At 39.4% G+C, this 24,981-nt stretch overlaps 2 protein-coding genes across 2 annotated transcripts; one reads left to right on the top strand and one right to left on the bottom strand.

Moving 5' to 3' along the window:
* Positions 1–422: 422 nt before the first annotated feature.
* On the bottom strand, positions 423–9,965 carry grna (granulin a). The gene is made up of 14 exons (XM_034219698.1): positions 9,901–9,965; positions 9,322–9,462; positions 8,057–8,194; positions 7,836–7,964; positions 7,053–7,134; positions 6,339–6,445; positions 6,002–6,155; positions 5,612–5,731; positions 4,943–5,034; positions 4,626–4,862; positions 3,375–3,722; positions 2,532–2,768; positions 1,766–2,023; positions 423–1,202 (listed from the first exon to the last, which is right to left on the bottom strand). Exons 2-14 carry the CDS (start codon positions 9,460–9,462, stop codon positions 1,059–1,061), a joined length of 2,187 nt encoding a protein of 728 aa, XP_034075589.1. The 5' UTR covers positions 9,901–9,965; the 3' UTR covers positions 423–1,058.
* A 1,129-nt stretch (positions 9,966–11,094) lies between these two features.
* Positions 11,095–21,694, top strand: slc25a39 (solute carrier family 25 member 39). The gene is made up of 12 exons (XM_034219700.1): positions 11,095–11,349; positions 12,753–12,858; positions 16,960–17,019; positions 17,185–17,235; positions 17,843–17,952; positions 18,030–18,097; positions 18,766–18,890; positions 18,973–19,146; positions 20,493–20,602; positions 20,806–20,887; positions 20,975–21,055; positions 21,276–21,694. The coding sequence occupies exons 2-12, from the start codon at positions 12,762–12,764 to the stop codon at positions 21,392–21,394; spliced, it is 1,077 nt and encodes a 358-aa protein (XP_034075591.1). The 5' UTR covers positions 11,095–11,349; positions 12,753–12,761; the 3' UTR covers positions 21,395–21,694.
* The last annotated feature ends 3,287 nt before the right edge of the window (positions 21,695–24,981 follow it).

Raw genomic sequence — 24,981 nt, 5'->3', positions numbered from 1 at the left:
CGATAGCACAATTACAAAATTCATATTGGATGTTAATTTTATAATGTCCCGATGTGTGTGTACACACACACGCACACGTTCTTATTTAATTCATCACATTTTCTAATAACTTCATTCAAATAGTACTTTTCATTTTTTCACCTCAACACTTGTAACAGTTGAATTTCCCCTGTGATTATCAACAAAGTTTGTGTGGTATGGATATTTCTTATATAGTCTATATTTAATTGCTATAAATTCAAAACATGTTTAATCAGAGCCTACATGGTTTTACACTGCTCATAAAGGAAGGACCCATAATCCCAAATAATAAACCCACAATCACAGATAGCTGGATAATAAAAAAACTGTTGTTTAATTATTTGTCTTCTTCTTTTCCTCACCCTGTTTCCTTTGATATAAACATATATTTCACACACAGGAATGGTTTGATTCCTTTTTATTGTTGTAACATAACATGTTGTTTATTAGTTTTATGGTTTTATGCAGATCGAGCAGAACAGTGCATGTAACTTCTTAATTTTTTTGAAAGAAAGATCAACATAATGTAAACTCTTGAAGATAATATCTTATTACAGATTATGCCACACATATCTCTATAAAGTACTGACCAGATAACAGTACTGCATCAGATTAATTTATATATTTAGGTGGAATCACATTATAATCATACAATTATGTCAAATTATACCCAGAATGTTGGCTGATTACTGATAAAAGAAGTTGAGAGGCAGCTGAAACATAACATACAGAAACAGATGATTCACGGTGAATACAATCTCATAACCTGAGTGTTTTAATGGACAACGTGGAGTTTCAAGCAGCTTGGATTAACAAGGATCCATTTGACCTTTAAATTAGTTATTAAGATGCCAATGCCCTGATCTTCTTGCATGTAGTAGTTGTTGCAGCCTCAAGTGCAATTCAATTTCAATGTGTCACCTTCACCCTTTAACTACTTTCCTCTCAGAACAAAACAATTGTCATACAATCCCTTTACATTATTTCCCATGAGCGAATTGCAGGCAGAAACAAATGACAGTGCAGGAAGGATTTTTTCACACAATAAGAGCTCTCTTTTTGTTGGCGAGGAACACGTTCCAGTACTGCCAGTGGACCCTGGCATTCTGGATGCAGTCTCCAATGTCAGTGCAGGTGTAGCCCTGGGGACAGCAGTGCATCATGTCGCTGCAGCACACCGCCTGTGAAGAGGACAGAGGGAGGAAGGTAACACTGTTAAGTAAGAACATACTCTATTACAAGTAAATAACAGCTTCTCAAGCACGACTTAAGAAAAAGCACAGATGTACAAGCTCTCATTAAAATTGTACTATTTTCTTTGAATACATAGCATTTTAATGTTGTAGCTGGGGCTAATTTTGACTTCATAGTGTTGGCTAATGTCATCAATTGCAATCGATGATGTTATACATCAAGCCTACATATTTAATATTTTTGAGCATGAGAGTGTTGTCAGGCTTCTCATCTAACTCTCTGCAAGAAAGCAAATATTGCTGAAGTTATAAATATAGGTCTAAATGTGTATCTAGACATTGGTATTGTTATAGCTACTAAGAGTGAATTCACATGTCTGCATTTTTTGTTTCAGTGAGATTATTGTCACACTTTACTGACCAGTCCTTACACATAGAGTGTTTTGTTTGTTACTTATATGTAATAATATTGCTCATTGTATTTCTACATCTCTTCAGTTCAAGTAAAAAAAACAATTTGATCAATACAAAGTTATGACAGTGTATCATACATTAGGAGATGGACAGCAGCCCCATTCAGTTGGAGATGTCTTGCAGCAGGTCTCTCCGTCTGGACAGCTGGTAGTTTCATCACACTTGATGTCTCTTATGTTAGAGGGAAGGAGCAGGGGTTGATGCTTGAGCAGATGCACCGGTGTTAGAGGGACGATCTCCAGCTGCAGCATGATAAGCTTCTGACAGGAGTTAGAGCCAATGTTGCAGGTGTAACCCTGTGGGCAGCAGTGCTCCTTATCTGTGCAGCACACAGCCTGCGGACACATATGCACACGGTTCAAGAAAGTCACTTGCACTGCTTTACATAAGCAAACCCTGACAAAGATAATGCACTGGTAGGCCAGGTTGTTTTCCCTTTCTCATAAAAGAGAGGTTGAGACCTAATAGGAAGAGGTATGTAGGATATGTATGTATGTTTATCCATTTTCCCGATCCTCAAATACTGCCATATGTGAGGAGAAAATAAATGTGCCGAGTTGGCTGCAAAATAGATGTACTGTTAACATATACTTAGAGAAACAAGATATGTGTTAAATGTGTCTGAGTTATTACCCCTCAAGAAATTATACAGCTGTCCATATTCTTTATTGTTGTCAAATGACTACATTTGACTTGATGAATGAATATTACGCTGCTGCTAATCATTCGTCAATGGTACTTTTCTCTACTGCTTTCGGCAATATAGGTGTTCTGATATGTCATGCAAATAAAAGTTATTTGATTAGTGTCTCTTATACAGTTATCTCCACACCCAGCGCTCACATTTTGTAGCGGGCAGCAGCCCCACTCGCCCGTCTGCAGTCGGCAGCAGGTGGTGCGTTCAGGACACTGAGCCTGCCCCTCGCACTCCACAGAGCTGGGATGTGCCTCGATGCTGGTGGTGGCAGGAAGCTTGGTGTACCAGGGGATCTCCACTTCCCCTTTGAAGCATGTGGTCTTGCCCTCGTTACACTTGTAGTTTTCGGGACAGCAGTGGTTCCCATCAGAGCAGCACACAGCCTGTTGGGAGAAATGAGAGTGGTAGTGCTACTTTCACGTAACCATTCTGTTCTGAATGTATTTGCAATCTTTAAACAAAATAAGAAATTGTAGGTTACAGCCAGAGCTTGGGTCACTCTTATTTCATGGACTGAAAATCTATTTAAATTCATTAATAACATAATCAAGGTAACCCTTCATCTGTAACCCCCCTTGTTAAAACTACTTCTCTCATTGCAGTTATGAGATGATAAGATATGTTTATGAAGGTATTTTTTATTTTGTGGGCACACATTGTTGGACTCTCATGATAATGTATGAAAATATAGTAAAGCTAATCATTTCAAATGTGTCTGCTGTTGACTGCACACACTGATTATCAATAATGTTGTCATTATATCTGTTCACAACTGCATTGGTGTTATGTGTTAACATTTGTTTTACTCAAATGTTTATACCTTCTCCATGAATGCTAAACAGAGGGGAGGAGGAGGACTAAAGTAAAGTAGTTAATATTGAAAATAGTTATGAGTAGTAGTAGTCAGATTTATGATGGTATGTTTATGCTATAAGGTGTTAAATTCCTTGTTGTTGTCAGGCTGGGTGTTACTGGAGGTCCGTACCCACCTCTTTCAGCGGGCAGCAGCCCCACTTTCGATACTGGTCCATGAAGCAGCATGTGGTGGACCGAGGGCAGCTGGTGTGGGCGTCACACATAATGTCCTCTTCCTCGTCATGTTTCTCCATCTGTGCGGTAGTCACTTCCTCTTCGTCAGGCTCGGTTGTTTGCTCAGTGTCGGTTGCCTCACTTTCGGTTGTAGCCGTAGTGGCCACTGTAGTTGGTGCCTCTGTTCCAAACGCAGGTAACTTCCGCTTCATGGGCGTCGAGCCCAAGCTGCCGTCACATGTTTGACTCACCAGGTTACAGGTGGTGTCAGCAGGGCAGCAGTGCTCGTGGTCATCACAACAGACCGCCTTTTTAACAAAGTGACATTGTTGAATATAGGAATTAACACGAGGAAAAAATCACAAGTCGAAGTAAACACAAGTTCAAGTGCAGATAAAATCAGTGCGAAAAAACCCGAGCTTGGAGTGGTAGTTTAATAATTTAAGAAATATGTTTATTTTGCTGAGAATAAAGGGAGAATATGGATACCAATTAAATATCCGACTCTGTACCTATGTGTCCTCACACCTTAACAAATTGTTTGATATGACCAAAGCAGAGCCCCATCGAGACGTTTGTGGTCAATTGAAAATAATTAAAACAAAATAAATACTTCGTTGTTTGGTTTAGGAAAAAATATCATAGTTGGGGTTAAATAAGTATGTTTATTACATAACTTAAGTCACAAAGCCTATTCCCCTCGTACATTTAAAACGTTATGTTAATGGAAGTAAGCCAACATGGACTTTTGGTTTCACACAGAATATGAACAGCACAGCAGTGTCCTGCGTTTGTTTGACCCATCAATCCATCCCAAAAAGCTCCTTGGGTGGACCTTGTTGCTCTTTATCCTACATCGTCAGACTTTGTCCTTTGCACCCGTCATAATTACTATGTCCAATAGAGAGCAAACTCAAATGGGTTTGTAATTAGCTGCCCGCTGGTAGTAGCGTCAGATTTACAGAGATGTAAGTATGTAATTTCATATTTCCAAAAATGTTGAACTGTTGCTTTAACAAAAATAATGTGTGAAACTTTTCTTTGACTAATTTGAATCTTACGAAATTGTATTATTTAATTATTTAACATGAAAGTGAAAAACACTTTGCACATTCTGCCATATTTTCTGCCTGTCCTTAATACAGATGGTGGGTTGGTTAAAAATGTTTCTAAAAAATCATCAGTGTGTGCATGTTGCTCTGTGTGTTTACTTTAGGTAAAGGACAGCAGGCCCAGTCTCCTGTTTTGATCTTGCAGCAGGTGGTCTCATCAGGACAGCTCTTGAAGCTGTCACATGGAACATCCTGCACCTGTGCCCCCTGTCTGGGGATTGAGGGTATCTTCTCGAACCAGGGTTTGGAGAATGTGTCGTCGTCACAGGTCTGAGCAGCCAGGTTACATGTCTTACCTTTAGGGCAGCAGTGAGCGAAATCTTCACAACAAACAGCCTGACATGATCAGAAAGATGAAGAGTCATTCATGCATGTCATAGCCTTATTTCATTAAACTTAGGACTTAGAAAATGTACCTCTGGTAGAGGACAGCAAGACCATTGGCCCTCCTTGTTTTTACAGCAGGTGGTGTTATCCGGACATGCCGATGTAGAATCACAGTCATTTCCTGAAGAAAAAAATATTCTGCCATTAAACTGAGAACAAATACAGCATAATTGAACATTTTGACAAACAAAAAAAACTGGACAGCACAGTACATTATAGTGCCCTATCTTTACAGCCCACTTTTATAACCCCAATATTGCACCAAAAAAGGTACATTTGTATATTTACGGATTGGTGTTGTGACCTTTATCCAAACATATTATAGATAACTCATACCAATGTAAAACAGTCATTAGTAATGGGAAATATACTACATGCAGGATGAATGGTGCTGTACTTTCTTTCAGTTTTGATAAACCGTCTCACAGCAAAAATGTGTCCTGTTATAAGAAGAACTGGTAAAACAAGAATCAGTGCCAAGTCATGGGACTCACTGAAACGCCTACATTAAAGGGAAGGTAGCCAATAATAATAGTATTTAATCATAACATCTGCTGTAAGAAAGGTCAATTCTTAACTTTAACTACCAGAAACCATTTTGTGATGGATCAAAATCGATGCATCTGCTCTAATCATATGTATCTTCATTGTTTTTCTTTGCATGTTATTCATACTTTGATGCATTATAAACATCTTACCTGCAGCTGTCTGAGTGACAGGTGATACTTCCGTCTCTGTAGGAGAAACTGTATATACGGTGGTGAGTTCAGGGTCTTCTGATCCACCTTTAACAACTGTCTTTGCAGTGACTTCTTCACCTTTTGAAAGTGAAAACATACACATAAATTAAGCTGAATGAACACATAAACCTACTACTGATAACACGCCAATGACATGAATAGTACCACTGTAGCTTAAGGTTATCAAATACTTTCATTTAACTATGTGAGGGACAAAGAGACAAAACATTCTGCTTTGGTACTTTATCTTTACAGGGTGTAATCTTGTTAGGTCAATTGTGCAACCATTAAAAAAAATGATCAGAATGAGGAAGTAAATTTAACAGCAAGACAAAAAACTAATCTGACCTTTGTGGTTCTCCCAGTCTGCTCTGATCCTGGCAGGGAGTTTGGCCCACATAGGCGTCTCTTTTTTGGTAGATGAGGAAATACATTTGCCTTCCTCAACATCACATGTGTGCCCTTCAGGACAGCAGTGTATCTTATCGTCGCAGCACACAGCCTAATTACACAAAAAATGAAGTGTCACCTTAAAACCACACATGATAAGACATAATAAAGTCATGATTACCTGACATTCAATTCCATTATCTCCATTATATTATAGAGTAACATAAGCATTTCAAAGCTGTCCCCCTCTGCATGATTATGATGAAAAGTTCAGTTGGTTTGTACTGGTTTGTACCGTTGGCATTGGGCAGCACCCATACGTTCCATCTGTCTTTAGACAGCAGGTGGTTTCATCTGGACACTCTGACACGCCGTCACTGCACAACACTGTAGTCACTACCTCTGCAACAAAATAATGGGAGCATTTACAAATATTCAGTTTATTTCAAAGTAAACCCCTTATAAGATTATGGAATGTTTATTTGTACAGGATCTTTAAAGCACAAGCCAATTCAAATTTACATTTTGAAATAATTTACACAAGACATACATTGAAAATGAGAGAAACAACAGGTGCAACATGTGAAAAATAATTTTAAATGTAATTTCATAAAAGGCAGACCCAGAAAAGTTGTTGGCCATGATTTAAAAGAGATCCATAACTCGTTCACGAGTCCATAACTACCAAGACTCTAAACTTAGTTTGCTGTCTTAAATGGTAACGACTGTGGCTGAGCACTGACTTTTTATCGTTCTTCTTTGGCTACAAAAAACAAGTATTTTTGTTTACCTTGTCTAACAGTAAGACCTTTTGTCATATCCAATCAATTATTTGTTAAATGCACTTGTGGGGGTCCATATAACTATGGTAAGGTATTTTGCTGTTTTCAATAATCTCAACTAGTGATAGCAACTAAATTAAAAGAATAGGTCAAGGACAGGTGTAATTTTTGACATTCAGACTGTCTAATAATATGATGCGGAAGAGAATTTAGTGTACTGTAATGACCTTTCTTGATGCAGGAACGACAGTCAGCGCTGCACTGGTGGCCCTCAGGACAGCAGTGTTTCCCATCAGAGCAGGGGACTCCCTGTTAAATCACAATATTATTCACTTAATACATATCTATCATTCATAAATACTCACATGTTTTTTAAATGTAGGACAAGTATAATACAGTATCTTAATTATAATACTGCGAATAGGTGAAGTAGTTTGACATCTCAAAGTGCATTCACTGTTCTCTGCACTGCATTGCACACTGTTGCTTTACTGCGATCGAGTGAAACCTAACGATATATCGGAGGAAACTGCTGCCTGATCAGAACTTCCTGTTATCTTTAGTGTACAAGTTTTGTAAGTTCCTCTTGGTAAAAGTGAAGTAACTAAGATTATGGAAAACACAGTTTACATTACATATTAATTAAAAAAATATTACCGTAAGAGTTCTTTATCACTTTATCATAGTTTTGTTCTTAATTGTCCTGTTCTTCTTTTACAGGGTTTTATTTTTGTATTCACTACTTTGTGACCTAAATGACCTGTTAGCATTTCTTGTGAAAGAAAACTACAAATAACTACAAACATTATAATATTGTAATATAATATCAAAGGTTTGATGTAGGTTTTAAAAGGTTGATTCTTTTGTCAACAGAATTTTGAAAAAATGACTGGCCAAGATTTCATGAACTAGGTCAAGGGCTGTAGCCAAGGGACAAGGAATAACTCATTAACAGTTGGAGCGGGTCCAAATCATGGGGCAGATTCAGCTGTTGGACTAGGATAGATTACCTGAGCTAGGGGACAGCAGCCAAACCTGGTCAGAGCCCTCTGGCAGGAAAACTCAGGTGGGCATCGAGACTGATCAGGACAGATGTTGTCTTCCTCCTCCCCCATGAACGCCTTGATCATCCTGAAGGACTGCAGGGACAGGGAAGGAAAGAGGGCACTCAACTTTATGTAAAACTGTCACACAGTATTTCATCATAAAGCCACATATATGTGATTCTTACTTTGGAGATTCCGGGCTGATCAGCAGAAGCTCTTTCCACCCAGGGGATGGAGCCAGTAGTGTTCAAACAGCTGAACGTTTCCGCATGACAGAGAGTCCCCGAAGGACAGCAATGCATGTGGTCCGCACAGCACTCAGCCTACGAGGACAGTAGTAGTAGATACATTTTGACTACCAAAGTATCAGAACTGCTATCACGTAAGCTAAATGAGGGATGAGCTTTTATCTGGCCCATAAAGCGGTAACACGACACTTAGAATGAATAGTACCACTGTAGCTTTCATTATTCTTACTTAAGAGTACTAGACTATGGTTATAAAATATTCTAATTAACTATGTGTGGACAAAGGGCCATACATTCAGCTGAAGTACTTTATCTTTACAGAGGGTTATCTTGTTAAGTCAATTGTGCAGCCTTACAACAGGGAGCAATAACTTTAGCTGATTCAAATGGGTTTAAAGTTTTAGCTTGACAGGGTGCAAATCCTTCATGCTCTTTTTGGTATTATTTTTCTCTTAACTGCACATGTAAGCTATTTATTTCAAAGCCTGTTTTAAAAAATGTAGTGGGGGTAAATAAGGACACCTATACTCAAGTAATGTACTTACAGTATGTATAATTATGACTATACATGGGTATTTAAATATCCTGCTAATACATTACCATTCCGAGGCATAGAAAATACAAAATATAATGAACAACTAATTGCTGTGTATTGTTATAGGTTTGGATGTGCTTTATTAATCCCTTGTTTAAATGATCAAGCTATGGTTAAAAAAATGCGTCAATAACTTTATTTAACAATATATTTCTACACTATGATATTACTATTTTACAAAACACACAACACACTTAAACTTTATAATGCACACCTGCAGGTCTATTTTCACAAAAACATATTGTGCATCCAAACACTGTTTGAAAAACTATTAACATTTTAATTAAATTAAATGTATGCAAAATTATGTATTATTTTCACAATATATCATTATTATGCGTATTTTCTTCTGAATATCTTAGTGTAAGAATCAGTAAAGTGTCGGGTCAGACAGGTGCACAATATACCTACTTATTAAGTGTTTATGTTGTAACTTTGAAGGTTATTAGGAGATAATGAGGTTGTTAAATGGCCATCTAAAACCTTAACTCAGCAGTAGGATTACTACAAAAGCAAGTCAGTTACAGGTGGATTCATTTTGTTTAGATTTTTTGTATGATGAGGTTAATTTATGAAGAGAACATGAAGGTAGTTCAACCACGTCTACCTGATCAAACGGGCAGCATTCATAGCCGTTGACCGGGTCGTTGCAGCAGGTTTGACCGTCTTTACATCTGGCTCCATCTGGACACTCCTCAGCACCAACCAGAGCCAGCAGAGCGCAGCAGATCACACCCCAGCTCTGCATCTGCACGAAGGGACAGGCAAAAAGGAAAGTCAAGTATGTGCATGTCCAGAAATAACATGTTTACTTTCACTTCTGCCAAAGCTGCTGGTAGGCAAATAAAAAAACGCATAGATAAACATATTGACTTTTTTTGTAGTTAATTTCCATCTGCAGTCCTTAACTTGGCTGCCTGTCAAATCGTATTGTCTTTGCAAACATTTAAAGTAAGTAAAACATCGAAAACAAAAATGCAATTTAATCTGAGAGTTAGCTCTGTCTTCATTTACTTCCTGAAAGTGTTTAGTCCAGTCATTATTTTGCAATGATCATTTGCAACCAAAACATTCTAAAACTTTGAGTAGCCTTTAGTGCTGTGTGTGTGAATCGTTGTCATAGGTTTACAATTCACTCACATTTATCACGACAGTCGCTAAAAGGGGAAGTCTGTTTTGTTCTTACCTTGTAAAAGGTGTCTGTGACTGTCTGTGGTGAGAGGTCAGGTGTTTTACAAGAGTCCTCGCGACCTAATAACACAAATGCAAGGGTGTTTCGTCTTTTACACTCCCCGAGAGAGAGAGAGAGAGAGAGAGAGAGAGAGAGAGAGAGAGAGAGAGAGAGAGAGAGAGAGAGAGAGAGAGAGAGAGAGAGAGAGAGAGAGAGAGAGGTATGTGTGTTTGTGGATGGCAGAGCGACAATGAGGGAACGTGTGTGTATGAGAGATTACTTTCCCAGAATTCCTTGCAGCGGCTCGGGTGTAATCAGTTTTTTAAAAATACGATTACGGTTGATACGCTTTCTCTAAATGACATACAAATCCAGTGAAATTCATATTATATATTTAATATTTTAAAGATTTGTTGTGCAATATAAAGGCATCATTTTTTGATTGCATGTTACAAATAAACGACTGAGAGAATAGGTTCTGGCTCATAATTGCAAAAACGACCTTTGTTTTTTAAATGTGACAATTAAGACCAATTGTGTAAATGACAAAAGTGTACTTCTGTTGGTACTGAACTACTTTTAGAGACACACTTGGGTAATGACCATGCATCACTTATATGATGTGGTCTTATTTCCAAGGACCTTGGTCATAAATACTGTACTGTACCCTGTATAATCTTACCCGGTAGATAGAAATAAGAAGACAAATAATGATTCTATACAGATTATTGGTCAGTAGGTCATGCGTAGTCCAGCCTGGTATTACAGAGAAAGGTGCACTGCCTAATTTAAAAGTAACATAATTATACATGATCTCTACTGTAAGTCTCAGACGTGAATGTAGTTGCTCTGTACTGTAGGACATACATAACGTATAGTAATAAAAAAAAGTATAGTATTTACATAAAACAGTTCATCTATGGTCATTATGTCCAAAACTGTTATGCCCTGAATCCAATACTTCGCATCTTGTGCCCAAGTACTTACATGTAGTAGCCTATGGTACACACTGTAGGCCTACTGGTACACAGTCAATACAAGAACAAATCGTGAACTCCAGCCCCGAGTATTTATGCAGTATGTTGCACTTATGGTTGCACTCGGTATTAAGCGTTACCCAAACTTGTTTACATGCGGCAGCTGACTGTAGTGTGGTGACATGTCCAACAGGCGGCGGCAGAGCTACAGCACGGGAGGGGGCGGGGCGCGACGACCCGGACATGTTACCGCAGATCTCCACAACACGCGGATGGGTCTCTCTTCAGCACTACCGCGGAGTGAAGTTTTGTACAGATTATTGAAGAGTACATTTTGTACAGTGTCCCCGCAGCGACCTAAACCCGACTCCAAAACATGTTATCTGCAGTGGAGAACCCGAATAAGTTGCAGCACGACAGAGTAGCTTAAACGTTACCCTGAAATGGACGAAGAGCCCTCTATTTCACGCTGGGAGCTAAAGTAGAGGTGAGTAGCTTAATCTTACAACCCAACAACGTTGACTGGAAAGCTAGCTAGCCACTGTTAGCTAAATGTCTCTGACATTTCGACAGTTGGCTTATGGCGGATAAAAAAAGTACACATTAAAGGATTTCTCACAAACACGGTACACACAGCTAACACCCGGTCATTTAATTGATTGAGTTTCAGATTTCAATGAAAACCTAGTCATCAAATGTTGTTTCATTAACACGAGTGTCGTTAGCTAACATTATGACGAAGCAACGCTGTGAAGGTGAAACACTCCATGCCCCAAACACATTCAGTGTCTGCTGGTCGTAAAATGCACTTTATGGTTTCCGCTGCATATCAGCATAAACGTCTTTCTAAAAAAGCTCAGTAGTGTTGGATTTTAATTTAAAGCTGGTTTCTATTTAGTTAAGAAACTATAATTCCAATGTTGTCTAATATTGATTGACATCATATTATACCCAAAAATGTCCTTGATGGCAGTATTTTAGTTCATTTTTTTAACAATCAAATATATTTAGTGACATGTTCTTACTATGTTTTAAATGTAGTAGTACCTATTTTAAATGTTACCATTTCAGGTTTTGATTGTAAAAATAGTTTTCACTTTATGACACTTTTAGAGACATTTTTTGTTTAGTTCTCAGTGCCAAGTGACTGTCATATTTAAATGTAAATACATCAAGAACTACTACAGGTAAAGGAGGACACATGGCAACAACACACGCAGGAAACACTAAAGAAAGTGTCACTGTTTTCTGTAAAATATTATCTTAAACATTGTGGCTGCTTGTTATGGATTTGTTAACCCTGTTTATGATTTGAACAAAAAACACTTATTCAAATTAAGACATGACTTCCATTAAGACATTTACAAGTTGACTTTAACTTGTTTTGTTCCATTTCAGTATTAAATGTTAAATGTGTATCTATATGCTACAACCCACTCCCTCAAAAAGCGAGGTGAGGCTCTCACTGTCTGCTTGGTGCATGCATGGTGTAGATAAGCTATCATAATGTGTCAATGACCTCAATATAACAACTACGCCTAGTTATCTCACATTAACATATGTCTGACTCTATTACAGTGTAATATTATGCAATTTCTTTGAAGGAGGACATTTTGGTTAACTTTTTTGTTGAATAACCTTTTTTAATGTGACATGTGTTGCCAATACACTGACTTGTAGCATTTTAGGAGCCTTCCACATTGGTTAGGTTAGGTTTCTGAAGCTGCAGGACACAAACACTATTTATTTCGTTTTTGTACATAACAATGAGAAATAGACCCCTGGCTACAAGAGTTCCACATGGTTTAGAATAACAGCTCTGTGAAGGTTAGTTAGAGAACAAAGTGTTCCTACTGTGAGGGTTTATTTTGGTTCTCCTTGGTCTGACAGGTGGGCAGGATGGGGGAGCGGGCGGTCAGCGGCTCTGTGGCTGCCATCTCTCCGGTGCAGCAGATGCTGGCTTCTGGCACTGGAGCCCTCCTCACATCTATTTTTGGTGAGATAATGGAAACAAAAGCTAGGAAAAGCAGCTTATGTCTGTATGTTCATAAATGTAGTCTTTTACAATGCCTTTATTTTCGTCAGAGTCTTACACAAAGTTAAAGCTACAGTCAAATAGAAAAGTCCTTTAAAAGGGCTTAACAGTTGGCATAGTTGCTGATCAGTCAAAAAGAAGGAAAACAAATATTCTCATAATTGTTCAAACCTATTTTTTCATGCAATAATGGCAGAAGATGCTGTTTTCAGCTTTTCTAATGTAGGGATTTCATGTTTTATATCGTTCTAAACCTAATATCTTTGTGTTTTGGTCTGAACAATTGAATGTAATGACTTCATCTTCTGACATACCATTAATCTAGAAAACTCAAGAGTAATCAGTATGACAATTTAAAGGGGACCGATCATGCAAAATGCACTTTTATACATGAATATGTGTCCCCTGTGTTCCAGGGAACTCACCAAGTGTCAGAAAACACAACCCTCTCTATTTTCCTCCATACCCAAATCTCTAAAAAAGGGGCTGCAACGGATCTGATACAGACTGATCCAGATTTGAACACTGTCCTGACGTCAGGAAGGTGGCGCTACGGCTATTGGTCAATTCTCCACCTATCAGGGGAATGAGAGGTTGGGCCACGGCCGGCCATTGCCGCTCGAAAGCGCTGGAGACGCTGTAGTACATATGCCAGGCCTGTAAGTGGCGATGTAGTCTGCCACAAAAGCAGCGAAGAAGACTTCCCGCGCATGGTTGCCATGGTTGCCCTTCTGTTTATTCTCCGCTGTGGCTCTTTTTCTCCCTTCCCGAGGCAAGCGTTTGCTCCCGCTGCTGTAATTCAATGCAATCCCTCCCCGTCAAGGCAAGCACTGTAATTCTCTCCGGTTAGTCCACCAGCAGATGACAAACACCCACCTCTCTGCCTCTTCCAAGGAACGAGGGGACCGTGCGGCAGAGTTTCAGTTAGGTTTTCTTTCGCCGGTGAAGATGTCCGTTAAAGTGCCGGTCAAAGTTATTCTTTGTTATTTATTGAGCTTTAAAACTAATGAATAACGACTCTATATAATATAACACGGAGGACGGAGATCCCTCTTCTGACTTGATCAGAGCACGCTCCCCTCTCCTGCAGGGGGGCGTGCTCAGCTGCAGCTTACAGAATCAGCCCCCTGCAAAAACAGGGCTGGAGAACAGCAAATAGAGCGAAATGAGGCATGGCTAAAATGCATGGTCTGTTTGGTATTTTGAAAACAGAAATGTATAAATATACCTTATATAGGTATGGCCCTACAATATATCATTTAAATATAGCATGATAGGTATCCTTTAAGTAAATTGCAGCCATGTATTTTAAAGGTCCCATGTCATGCTTTTCTGGTTATTACCCGTCCCCTCGTGTGTTATGAAGGTTTTTCTGCATGTAAACGGTCTGCAGAGTCACAAACCCTCAAAGTACACCCTGTAGTGAGTAAAACTCTAACACAGAAAATACCTGTTTGTGCTGCTCCAGAACGCCTCGTTGGAGCTCCATTTTTTTCTTCCGGGAACCAAGTGATGTAACGACGATCCAAATGGACCAATCCGAGGAGCTCCTCACACACACAGCCAGCCAGCCTTATTTTTCTCAGCTGCAGCTTCGCGGATTTCTCAGCCTGGGACACGGCGAGGCCCGCCCCGGGCCCGGTCCGAGCACACAGACAGACCCACAGCCAGGCTGCGGGTGTGTGTGTGTGGGGGCGGGGGGAGCTCCAACAAGCCATTTAGGACTGAGAGTGAATACACACATACTATACAGAGATGTTGTATGAGAAACCAATGTGAGTTTGGAAAGTTGCACAATACAAATCTATTCTAGTAGACCTCAACAATGGAATTATGATCAGTAGAAATGGCCATGACATGGGACCTTTTAATTAGGGCCGGGACTCGATTAAAAATTAATTAATTAATCTAATTAATTAGAGGCTTTGTAATTAATTAATCGAAATTAATCGCATTTTTAATCACATATAAATATTTGACCTAAGAACAGTGAGAAGCAATTTTTTTCGCATGGATTTTAGTATACCATTAGGCGCATTCACACCGCAGTACTTTTCCCACAAAGGTTCATGAGAATTTAGTTCATGAGAACTCGTTGAACCTGGGGGTGGATTAGGCAAATGAAGCCGCTGACGTCACTTATTCTTCTTCTGCATCAGTAGAAGCTGCTGGGAGTCCCTGCAGCCTTCCGAGTAAATCGCCAGAACGCCGACACCTCCTCATCTCCACCGCTCCCATGTTTTATTTTGTGTTGCCATAAATTAGTCTCTCTGCGTTTCTGCGCTGGGCTAATGCTAATAATGCTAATGCGAGGATAATAAAATTCACAAAACTTTTTGGGAGTTTTACGGGGCGTGGTTTGCAATCCGCCCAGCCAATCAGAAATATAGCTCTTTTCTCACAAGAGAGCCGCACGAAAGTCCCTGCTCTCTAGCAGCTCTCTGCTCTCTAGCAGGGACTTTCGTGGGGGTAAAAAGGTTCTCATGAACTAATTTTAGTACCGGCTCTTTTTGGTGTGAACGCGATAAAAGAGGCTAACGTCCAGGCTAGCTTCCACGCTAGCTGCTATATGTTTTGCATTGAGGTGATACTTGAGGCTTGATGTGCTGCGGTGATATGCGAATTCCTTTTTGCATAATTTGCACACAACCGTGCTCTTATCGACGCTTCCATCCGTCCGTTTTTTAAAACAACATTTCCCACTGTTGTTCACTGTGGTTTGTTGTTGTCTGAAGTCATGAACGTTAGTTGGTGCTCCAGTATAATCGGTACGCCTGAAACTCATCCAGTGAGAAACGTCCCGCCGTGCAAAAATAAGTGCGATTAAAATGCGTTAATTTTTGTGTAATTAATTAATCTTAATTAACGCGTTAAAGTCCCGGCCCTACTTTTAATATTCACTCCCTTCATGAAGTTTATAATATTCAATTTTAGTTTAAACTGTATGAGTGAGGTGTTCATTTAACTGTGTGGCCATTTTGAAGGCTGGATAATAGGGGTGTAACGGTTCACAGAAGTCACGGTTCGGTTCGTACCTCGGTTTGGGGGTCACGGTTCGGTACAACAAGAAAAAGCAAAAAAAAAGTCCCAAATGCATAATTCCAGGTTTGTTGTTATTTATGTTTGAACAGTAGTGCAAGTTTCAGTTTAAAAAAAAAAAAGAACTATTTTTTGAATAATTAACTGTATTAAACAGTTAAAAACCAACCTTACACAGTACACTCAGATGGCCATATTATCTATAATGGCTGATGTCAAACTAAAAGGTTTCATCAAGCTGTAAAGCTAAAAAGAATGTCTTGAAAATATGACATCATAAATAATAAGAAAGTGTTTCAAGAGCGCAAAGTCGTTGAAAAACATATGCCAAAAGCTTCCGTTATTTATTTGGTCTCACAGCGGGGATCAGCTGTTGAACTGCTGTTGTCTTTTGCCGGGCTCCGGTGATTGGCAAATCTGGGTGATGCCTTCTGATATGATTTAGCATGTTTGGCGTGTGTTACCATTAGCATACCGCACCGCTGTCGAACAACGCCGACACACCGTCCTCGTCCGATCCACCACTCGCACACTTAATCGTTATTGTAGTCCACAGGGAACCCGAAACGTTCCCACACAGCTGATTTAAAAGAAGCAGGTGGGTTCTAGCTCCTGTGTGTTAGCTGAAATCGCCATACTAACTTTTCTTCTTCTTGTATTTTGTTCGTTTTGTTGTTTTGTTTCTTCTTGTTCTTCATTTGTTGTTTAAGGGCGGCTGGCAAACAGCTTTTAGGCGCAATACCGCCCCCTGGATTATATATAGTGTAGTGGATACTGCCCTGAATGACACTTTTTTCCCACTCGTAAAAAAAAATGCGTATTCGTCGTGTGACTGCGTGTGCCGAACCGTGACGTCCGAACCGTGATGGTACGGGACGAATACGGATACCGTTACACCCCTACTGGATAACCTCATGGAGGGAGAATTCACTGCAGGACTTCGACTGCATTGGTTTTAGCTCAGTGAAAACTGAGTGCGTCGCTGTGTATAATAATTCAATCTGTCAATGTATTTGCTTATAGTCACACCGCTGGACGTTGTGAAGATCAGGCTGCAGGCTCAGCAAACACCATTCCACCAAGGTAGGACAAGGCACTTGTCTTCTTCTGTGGTTTTAGATCATAAACTAAGTTAATGAAAAACTGACTCTGCTGTTACCAGCTGTGTCTGAGTGCCCTGTGTATCTCAATGCTTTACTGACACCTGTCCTTTTTGTCTTCTGTCCTGCTTTTTGCTTTGATTCGTAGCTTTAGCCCGTCAATCTTCTTCATGGGGGGGCATCATTCGCACATCCAAGTGTAAGTAGCTGACCCGCCATCGCTGCATGCTATATCTTAAAAAATACTAAGAAAACCCCTTAGGCCCAGTCCAGCTTTCTGTGTTGGCACATGCTCAGCTAACAAGCGACTCTTGCCAATGAAAACAAAGCTGTTTTGCAAAGAGATTCACATGTTAGTCAGCTTTGGTTCACTTCTCTACATTATGGTAGCGTTTAGAATCATGAAACAACACTGAAAAGCTTCCAACAACAATTTACAAGAAATTCAACCTGACCTGTGAAGTAGATTTCTTTAACTCCTGCTAACTAATGATCCTGCCGTAGTAAATATTAATTGGGTTTCCTAATTTTCAGAGTTTCTCAAATGTTACGTCAATATTTAGGCAATGACAATAATAGTATATTCTGAGCAACTCTGTGCTCATTGGCATTTCATGTGTTTTTGTATCACTCTTCGCTTTAATTCACCACATCTAATCACACTTCATATGCATAAAGTTCTAATGGTTTTTAATTAAAGCAGTTCTCTGATGATTGCTGTGAAAGCTGTTGCCAAGCAGTTATTGTAGGCTTTGCTTATATTTCTTTTGAACTCCTTTGCCCCCTGTGGGTTTTCTGTCTCTCAGGGAAATGCTTCATGTATTGTAACGGGCTGATGGATCACGTCTATGTGTGTCAGACTGGAACCAGTTGCACCAGCTGGTACAAAACACCAACACATTTCAGTGGGACGCTTGTGAGTATTAGTGCATCAGCAGGTTTTGCCACTATATTGTTGCAAAAAACAAATCCACATGTTTGTTTATTCCATAGGATGCCTTTGTGAAAATAACTCGGCACGAAGGTTTCAGATCTTTGTGGAGTGGACTGCCACCAACACTGTGAGTTTCTAATCTTTAATTTAATTAAAAAAACACCATTAGTTAAGAATAAATGTGTTGAAAAGTACATTCTTGTTTCGGGGTAAATGATACTGATATAAGTGGCCAATAGCATTTGTTCCTTCCTATTGAGTTTTTTGTGTTTTTTTTCTATGGGTGCCATATTTACAAGGACAAAATGTTTACTATATACATTTTGTATTTTCCAAATGGAAAAGCATTTAAACATATTAAAATGCTTAGAATATGAAGTCTTGAACACAGGATTATCATCACGAGTATGCACTGGCAAGTACAGCCAAATAAAAAAACACATAATGGCCTTAATCGAGCATAGTCCATCCATGTGAATGAATCTCCAATGAAGTACATTTGACTGTAGACAAACAGTAGTGCAAGAAGTATGAATAACTTCTAATTAAAGACTAAAACAATAATAAAAAATACTGTAAAAGTCCCATATTTACATGTATTTTGCATTTTACTGTTGGGTAGTTCAATCTACAGCAACGCATCTTATTCTATAAGGTCATCATGTGCTTGTAGCGCTACTGTCCTACGAAAACACTGTATCAATGGACTGTTCAGGAGCTCTTTTTAATATTTTCTATTGTTATGGCATTTAATGTACAGTGCAGTCCTTCATTCATGTTCATGTTTCTGTGCAGGGTGATGGCTGTCCCTGCCACGGTCATCTACTTCACCTGCTACGACCAGCTGCGGGACTTCCTGAGATACAGCCTGGGTTTCCAGGGCAGCCACATCCCTCTTGTTGCTGGGGGTCTGGCCAGATGTATGTCCACTAAATCACACAGATATCCTGACTGTAGTATGTTATGTGTATCTTTGACTCCCAGTGTGTGTGTGTGTTGCAGTGGGGGCTGTGACGGTGATCAGCCCTCTGGAGCTGGTCAGGACCAAGATGCAGTCCCGCCAGCTGTCCTACAGCGAGCTGCGGGTGTGTATCCGCTCGGCTGTGGCTCAGGGCGGGCTGCTGTCCCTGTGGAAGGGCTGGGGACCCACCGTGCTCAGAGACGTACCCTTCTCTGGTGAGAGCAGCAACACACAACGCAATATACTTTAATAATACTCTCGACAATCTTTTATATTCCTACCTGTTGACTTCAAACATGGTTGTTACAATATTGCTTCATGAAAAGTATTTTCATCAATAGAAACTCAAACCTCTCCTGCAGCATATTTCACTCCTCTGCTGTTATTTGATATCTTGAGTATTTTTCAGTCGACCTTTAATCAAATCGTGTTTAAACACTCTGTTATTCTATTTAACTATTTGTATTCTTGAAAATCAGCTGGAGTTTGAACCAAAAACTACAGTTTAAAACACCAGCAGAGGCAGAGAAAGTGAAGCATTAACTTGAGCTGCTGGAGTGCTTTGAGAAGTTTGTGAGTGTTCTTCTGCCATTAAAACTACACACTTTATCTACCACCTTCTAGACTTACAGGGACTGAGTGTTTTATACTCAATATTTTTCTTCTGAACATACAGTATGGGATGGGAAAAGACACATCTTCGCCACTCTTTATACTTCTTCTCCCTACCACCTATGCTTAAAGTTCCGACATCCTGCGTTCATTTATTATGTCTGTCAGATCATTTTTAACACTAGAACCGCCAGGGGTCGCTGTATACCTAAAACCGCCAATGGGTCAAATGTACCTGCTATTAGAATGCATTGATTTTCAAGGTATAATGTTATTTTATTCATCATACTAGAACACAGGGTTAACAGTGAGTTTTGATCGCACAGTGATGAAACTTATACCAATAGAATCTGTGGATTCTCAGCTTTCATATGATATCTAGTGTGCAGATAGCATGAAGTATCTCTATCTCTCTCTCTATCTATCGATCTATAACTAACTAATTATCTATAACTATCTATCTCTCTATCTATAAGGAACCGCAGTAAACAACAGGCGTTGCTATAGCAACACGTCATGTTTATGTTTTTGCGCGAAATCAATAGCGCGAAAATCACTGCATTTTCTAAAAGGTAAATATTACCCGCTGGCGCTAATGGGTATTAATGGCCATTTTTTTCAATCTGACTTCATATTGACAATTTTTAACAACAGAGGGTGCTACATAACACACTTGCCTTGCCTTGCAGCTGTTCTAGTGTTAAAGACATATTCATGTTCAGTTTAAATTTCACACACAAATTAGCCTCACGGTAGTTTACAATCACTTTAGCACAAAACACCTTTGACCCTCAAATCAGATTAGAAATAATCCCAAAACAAATCTTTTCTTTTTTATGTGCACAAAATGGAAAAAACAACATCCTAGTTATTTTTGAGGTGGTGAGATGTCTGTGGGTTAAAGCAAGAAATCAGCGTACAAACCGCCCCCGTTTGTGTGTATTTACAGCTTTGTACTGGTTTAACTATGAGCTGATGAAGGCTCGGCTGTGTGAACAGTCCCGGATGAATCAGGCCAACTTCTCCATCAGCTTCACTGCAGGAGCCGTCTCTGGAGCTGTGAGTACTCGCCTTTATTAGTAAGACACACCTGACCTCTGTTGCAACAAGTAAACTGAAGATGTGAGAGAAGAAGTTTCAGGTCCAGCTGTGAGCAGCGAATGCATCAGGTCCAGCTGTGAGCAGCGAATGCATCCTCAGGGATATATAAAGAGAATCAGGCCATTGTTTTCCTGTCCATTATATGACTGTTTCCTGTCTAGATCGCTGCGATCCTGACGCTGCCTTTTGACGTGGTGAAGACACGGAGACAGATCCAGCTGGGAGAAATAGACGCTCTGGGAGGTCTGTACTTTTATCTTCAATGATTTCAAATCAAATTGATTTATTTGTGTGTGTAGCATGTTCTAAACAGGACTTTTCCATTCTTAGTTGCCTCAAAGAGAACAACGTCCACATGGCACATAATGAAGTCAATATGGGCTGAGATGGGCTACAGGGGCCTTTTTGCAGGTACACACTTATGCTTTATAGGACTGTAATATAACTAAGAACATGTATTCAAGTACTTTACCTAAATACAATTTCAAGGTACTTGTACTTTGTTTTTTTCTTTATGTTTCTTCTGATTTTTCCTTTGACTTTACTATTGGTACTTTTAATCAAGTGAAATGTCAAAGCACTTCTTTCACCCCTGTATGACGTGTTGAGTAAGACTTGATCTTTTCTCCAGGTTTCATGCCCAGGGTGATCAAGGTGGCCCCGGCCTGTGCCGTCATGATAAGCTCCTATGAGTTTGGGAAGACTTTCTTCCAAAAAATGAACCTGGATCGAGAGCGACTGGGATCCTGAAGGCTCCGTGTGCTGCTGGGTGATTGTTCACAGCTCGACGTGGAGACGGTTCCATAAAGACAGTCGGGACAAAGTCTCTGACGGACCTGGATTTGGTTTTGTTCGAACATAAATGAAGAGGATTCACCCACAAATCAAGGATGTCTCTCTCTCTCTGGAAATGTGAAAAGACTTTACTAAAACTTGACACACACTTCACATCCATGAACACAATAATAATCTTGAACAACAAGCCTAAAGACTCTTGTATCACGACCTTTATGCATGTAGATTACTTGAGTAAACTTTTTTTTAAAAGTGTTTCTTTAAATAAGAGAATGGTTGATTTTCTCTTTCTCTGTGCACACTAGGGCTGCACGATTTTGGGAAAAAATCTAATATATTGCGATTCGAATTGCGATATTTATTTTTTAGCGACCCAACGGAAGTTTATTGTAAAATGCGGCCATAACTCTGGCTAGGAAGGTCGTATCAACGTACTCCCGTCTCTAGCACCCCCGCAGCCCGAGCTACGAGTGAAAGAACTAAACTTACATGAAACTTCCGTTGGGTTGCTTTAAAGTCAAGCTTCAGTTTAAGATTCACCCTGTAATAGAAACATGTGATGGAGCATTACTAACTAAAAAAAAACGCAGGCTTTGCCATTTGATAATCGCATCATTTCAAATCGCGATTTCGATTTAAAATCGATTAATCGTTCAGCCCTAGTGCACACAATTATTCTGCAGGGAATTGGGGTTAGATGTGAATGCTTTGTGGGACAATACAAACCCTCTTAAGCAGGGGTCCCCAAACTTTTTCCTGTGAGGGCCACATAACTTTTCCCTTCTCTGATGGGGGCCGGGTCAGTTTGTAACAGAAACAGTGTGACGATCGCATGGGTGTCTAAACGTAAACATTTATTGTTTTCTAGAAAGCCACACATAACCAAATATTAATAACCCTTTCTGGGATCTTCACAGAAAAAAAGTCAGGAAATAAATAATAACACTATTAATGAAATAAATAACACTATTTATGAAATAAATAATAACCAAATAACCCTCTCTGGGTCAGTGGCGTTTTCTCCCAGAGGCCAAGGGAAGCCAGGCTTCTCCTGTTTTTTCGGATTGTAGTTATAATTTAAATAAATAAATAAAAACACTTTGTTTTGTTTCGATAATTCTCCTTTGCTGTGTGTTGCTGCCGGCCGTCTCTCCCCCATTCTCATTGAGTACTTTAAAAAGAGTGAAACAGCGCCCCTCTAGATGTTATGGTGAAACAGTAGATTGCACTCTGTTGCGAGAGGAGGCCAGCCGAATCTGGCTTCCTTTGGTGAAAAAAAATGGAGGGATTGACCAATCAGATGAGGCCCACGTGATGCCCCTGCCAACCTGTGATTGGTCAGGGCCATGCCAAGGGAAGCCAGCCGCCTCTTGCTTCCCTTCAGTGGCGGCTGGCGATTTGATTGGACACTGCTATCCAATCAAATCACATCAACATCAGTTTTAATACTGTAACTGTCATCACCGCCGTTAGAAATTATCAAGCAAATGAAGCATTATGGAGGGTGGAGATTTGGCGTACTTAATCAAACATAACTTTACTAAACTTCCGCTACAGCAGCAACTACAAATTAAATCAGATGACAGGCCAATGCCCGCACTCGAGCTGTGTGTACACAGAGGAAAAAGGGAGAGAATCGGACGTTCAATGAGGACAATTATGTCCGCACGGAGTGGCTAACTGGAAGCGCTAAACTTCAGCGTCTATTTTGCTGGCCATGTCTTCTTTTTGACAAGGATTCGTGCTCCCTGAACAATCCTTGGGCAACTTCAGGATTCATCGACCTTGCCAACCTGCCACGGGCAATTGAGAGGCACGGTAAATCCAAAAATCACATAGATTGTGTGATTGTCTGCATACATTAATAAGTACAATGCTTAAATTAATAAGGAGAGAGTTTCAGCTGGAGAGTGCGTGCGGACCTGTCGGTTAGATAACAGGCGTGTGCAAGTCCTGCATCTGTGTGATACAAATGTGTGTCAAATGATACCGGGCGCTGTAATCACTCATCTGGTTACGTTATTACGTTTATTTTTATTTTAAACAAACAAAGTCTTGGCTTTCAGAATATGAAACTTTTATTTCCAATTTATTTATTTCTCACTCGCAATCTGCTCTTCCGCAAAAAATGTATGCCTTAACCTGAAATGTGTCTCCTCTGGGTTTTTTAATGAATTAAATGGAAATAAATGTTGAGACGGCTTGCATTTTATGCATTCTGTGATTTTCTCCTGTTGGAGAAATACTGTTGTCTCCCCTTTATGTGTTGTTTTTAATGCACTGCTATCATGTGTGAGTCTGGACTGTGTACGACCTTGCAGCTGCCTCTTTATGATAGGAGGAGGCAGGGCATTTCAGGTTGTTGATCTTTATGAGGAGACAGGCACATACTTGTTGTCTCCTACATATCTACATCTGAAGGAAGTCCAGAAGTTGCAGATGACCCGACTTTCCGACACCCGCGGCTGATATTAGTGCCACCTCGATTTACGACTTTGTTGTTATCTATCCGTGTTTTGGACTATATAAGCCTGATGTTTTTTGCTCCTCCGGTGAGCAACATACTCCATGTGTGTGAGTTAACCCATATCCTTTGTATGTGATTTAACTACTCCTTCTTGCAAGAATAAATTAGAATCTGATTATTGATTCTCAACCTGGTGTTGAGTGATATTTTCCTAACATCTCCCCAATAAGTTTGTGAATGACCATGACTATTAAGAACAATATATGTACATTAGTAATGATTATGAAACCGATAAAGGTTATAAACTCTAACATATACAGAATAATATAACAATGCATAAAATCAAACACAATATTGTGCAGTTTCTCAATCACTTTTCATACACAAAAAGTATAAAAACAAATACAGACCCCTCCTCCCAAGCCCTACAGACAGCGACCCATTTTTCACAACTTTGTAATTAATAAAGCCCTTAAGTTACAACAGAACTCAAAACACTTAATAACAAAATAAAAATAATGATTTTATTTTTAAACAAAAGACATTTCTCCTTTTGTAGGCTACATCTCTCAATAAATTGTTAATATTTAATATTTGTTTGACCATGTCAGTGAGATGATTTGTGAGGTCAAACAATGACATCTAGTGGCTGTTGAGTTTAAGACATCTTATATTTATATATATATTTAAATCTTCTCAAACTGTTTTTTTTTAAAGATGTATGGCTTTACTAATCTGTGGCGGTTAGAACTGTGAGGCTGTTATCCAGTCCGGATTGGATTGACTGTAATCACAATGCCGATTCATTTCTGTTACTATTTTGAGATGTTAGAATTGTTTATTTCTAATCTTTTAATTTCTAATTATGTCAATGCCTTGTTTTTTTATGCTGCTGCAATGAAAACATTCCCCAATTTGGGATCATAAAGTACATCTTATCTCTTATCTTAATTTAATGTTTTTAAGGTACGGTCTTTTTATGCATTCATATAAAATGAAATAATGTATTTAATTTGATGTGTATCCCCTAATTTGCTCTGTTATCTATTTATCAGTTTGATTCAAAGATGCTTTA

This window comes from Gymnodraco acuticeps, unplaced genomic scaffold (assembly GCF_902827175.1).
Source record: "Gymnodraco acuticeps unplaced genomic scaffold, fGymAcu1.1, whole genome shotgun sequence".
Lineage (NCBI taxonomy): Eukaryota > Metazoa > Chordata > Actinopteri > Perciformes > Bathydraconidae > Gymnodraco > Gymnodraco acuticeps.
The sequence above is the reverse complement of the archived record's forward strand: the minus strand, read 5'-3'. Positions and strand labels throughout refer to the sequence as shown.

Excerpts from the sequence above, each read along its gene's own strand:
- slc25a39 (XM_034219700.1), top strand. The coding sequence starts at position 12,762 with ATGGGGGAGCGGGCGGTCAGCGGCTCTGTGGCTGCCATCTCTCCGGTG. Across the intron at positions 18,098-18,765 it reads AGTGGACTGCCACCAACACT|GGTGATGGCTGTCCCTGCCA; the intron begins GTGAGTTTCTAA and ends GTTTCTGTGCAG. Across the intron at positions 18,891-18,972 it reads TGCTGGGGGTCTGGCCAGAT|TGGGGGCTGTGACGGTGATC; the intron begins GTATGTCCACTA and ends TGTGTGTTGCAG.
- grna (XM_034219698.1), bottom strand. The coding sequence starts at position 9,462 with ATGCAGAGCTGGGGTGTGATCTGCTGCGCTCTGCTGGCTCTGGTTGGT. Across the intron at positions 3,723-4,625 it reads CCTGCTGTCCTTTACCTAAA|GCGGTCTGTTGTGATGACCA; the intron begins GTAAACACACAG and ends TTTGTTAAAAAG. Across the intron at positions 2,769-3,374 it reads GCTGCTGCCCGCTGAAAGAG|GCTGTGTGCTGCTCTGATGG; the intron begins GTGGGTACGGAC and ends TTCTCCCAACAG.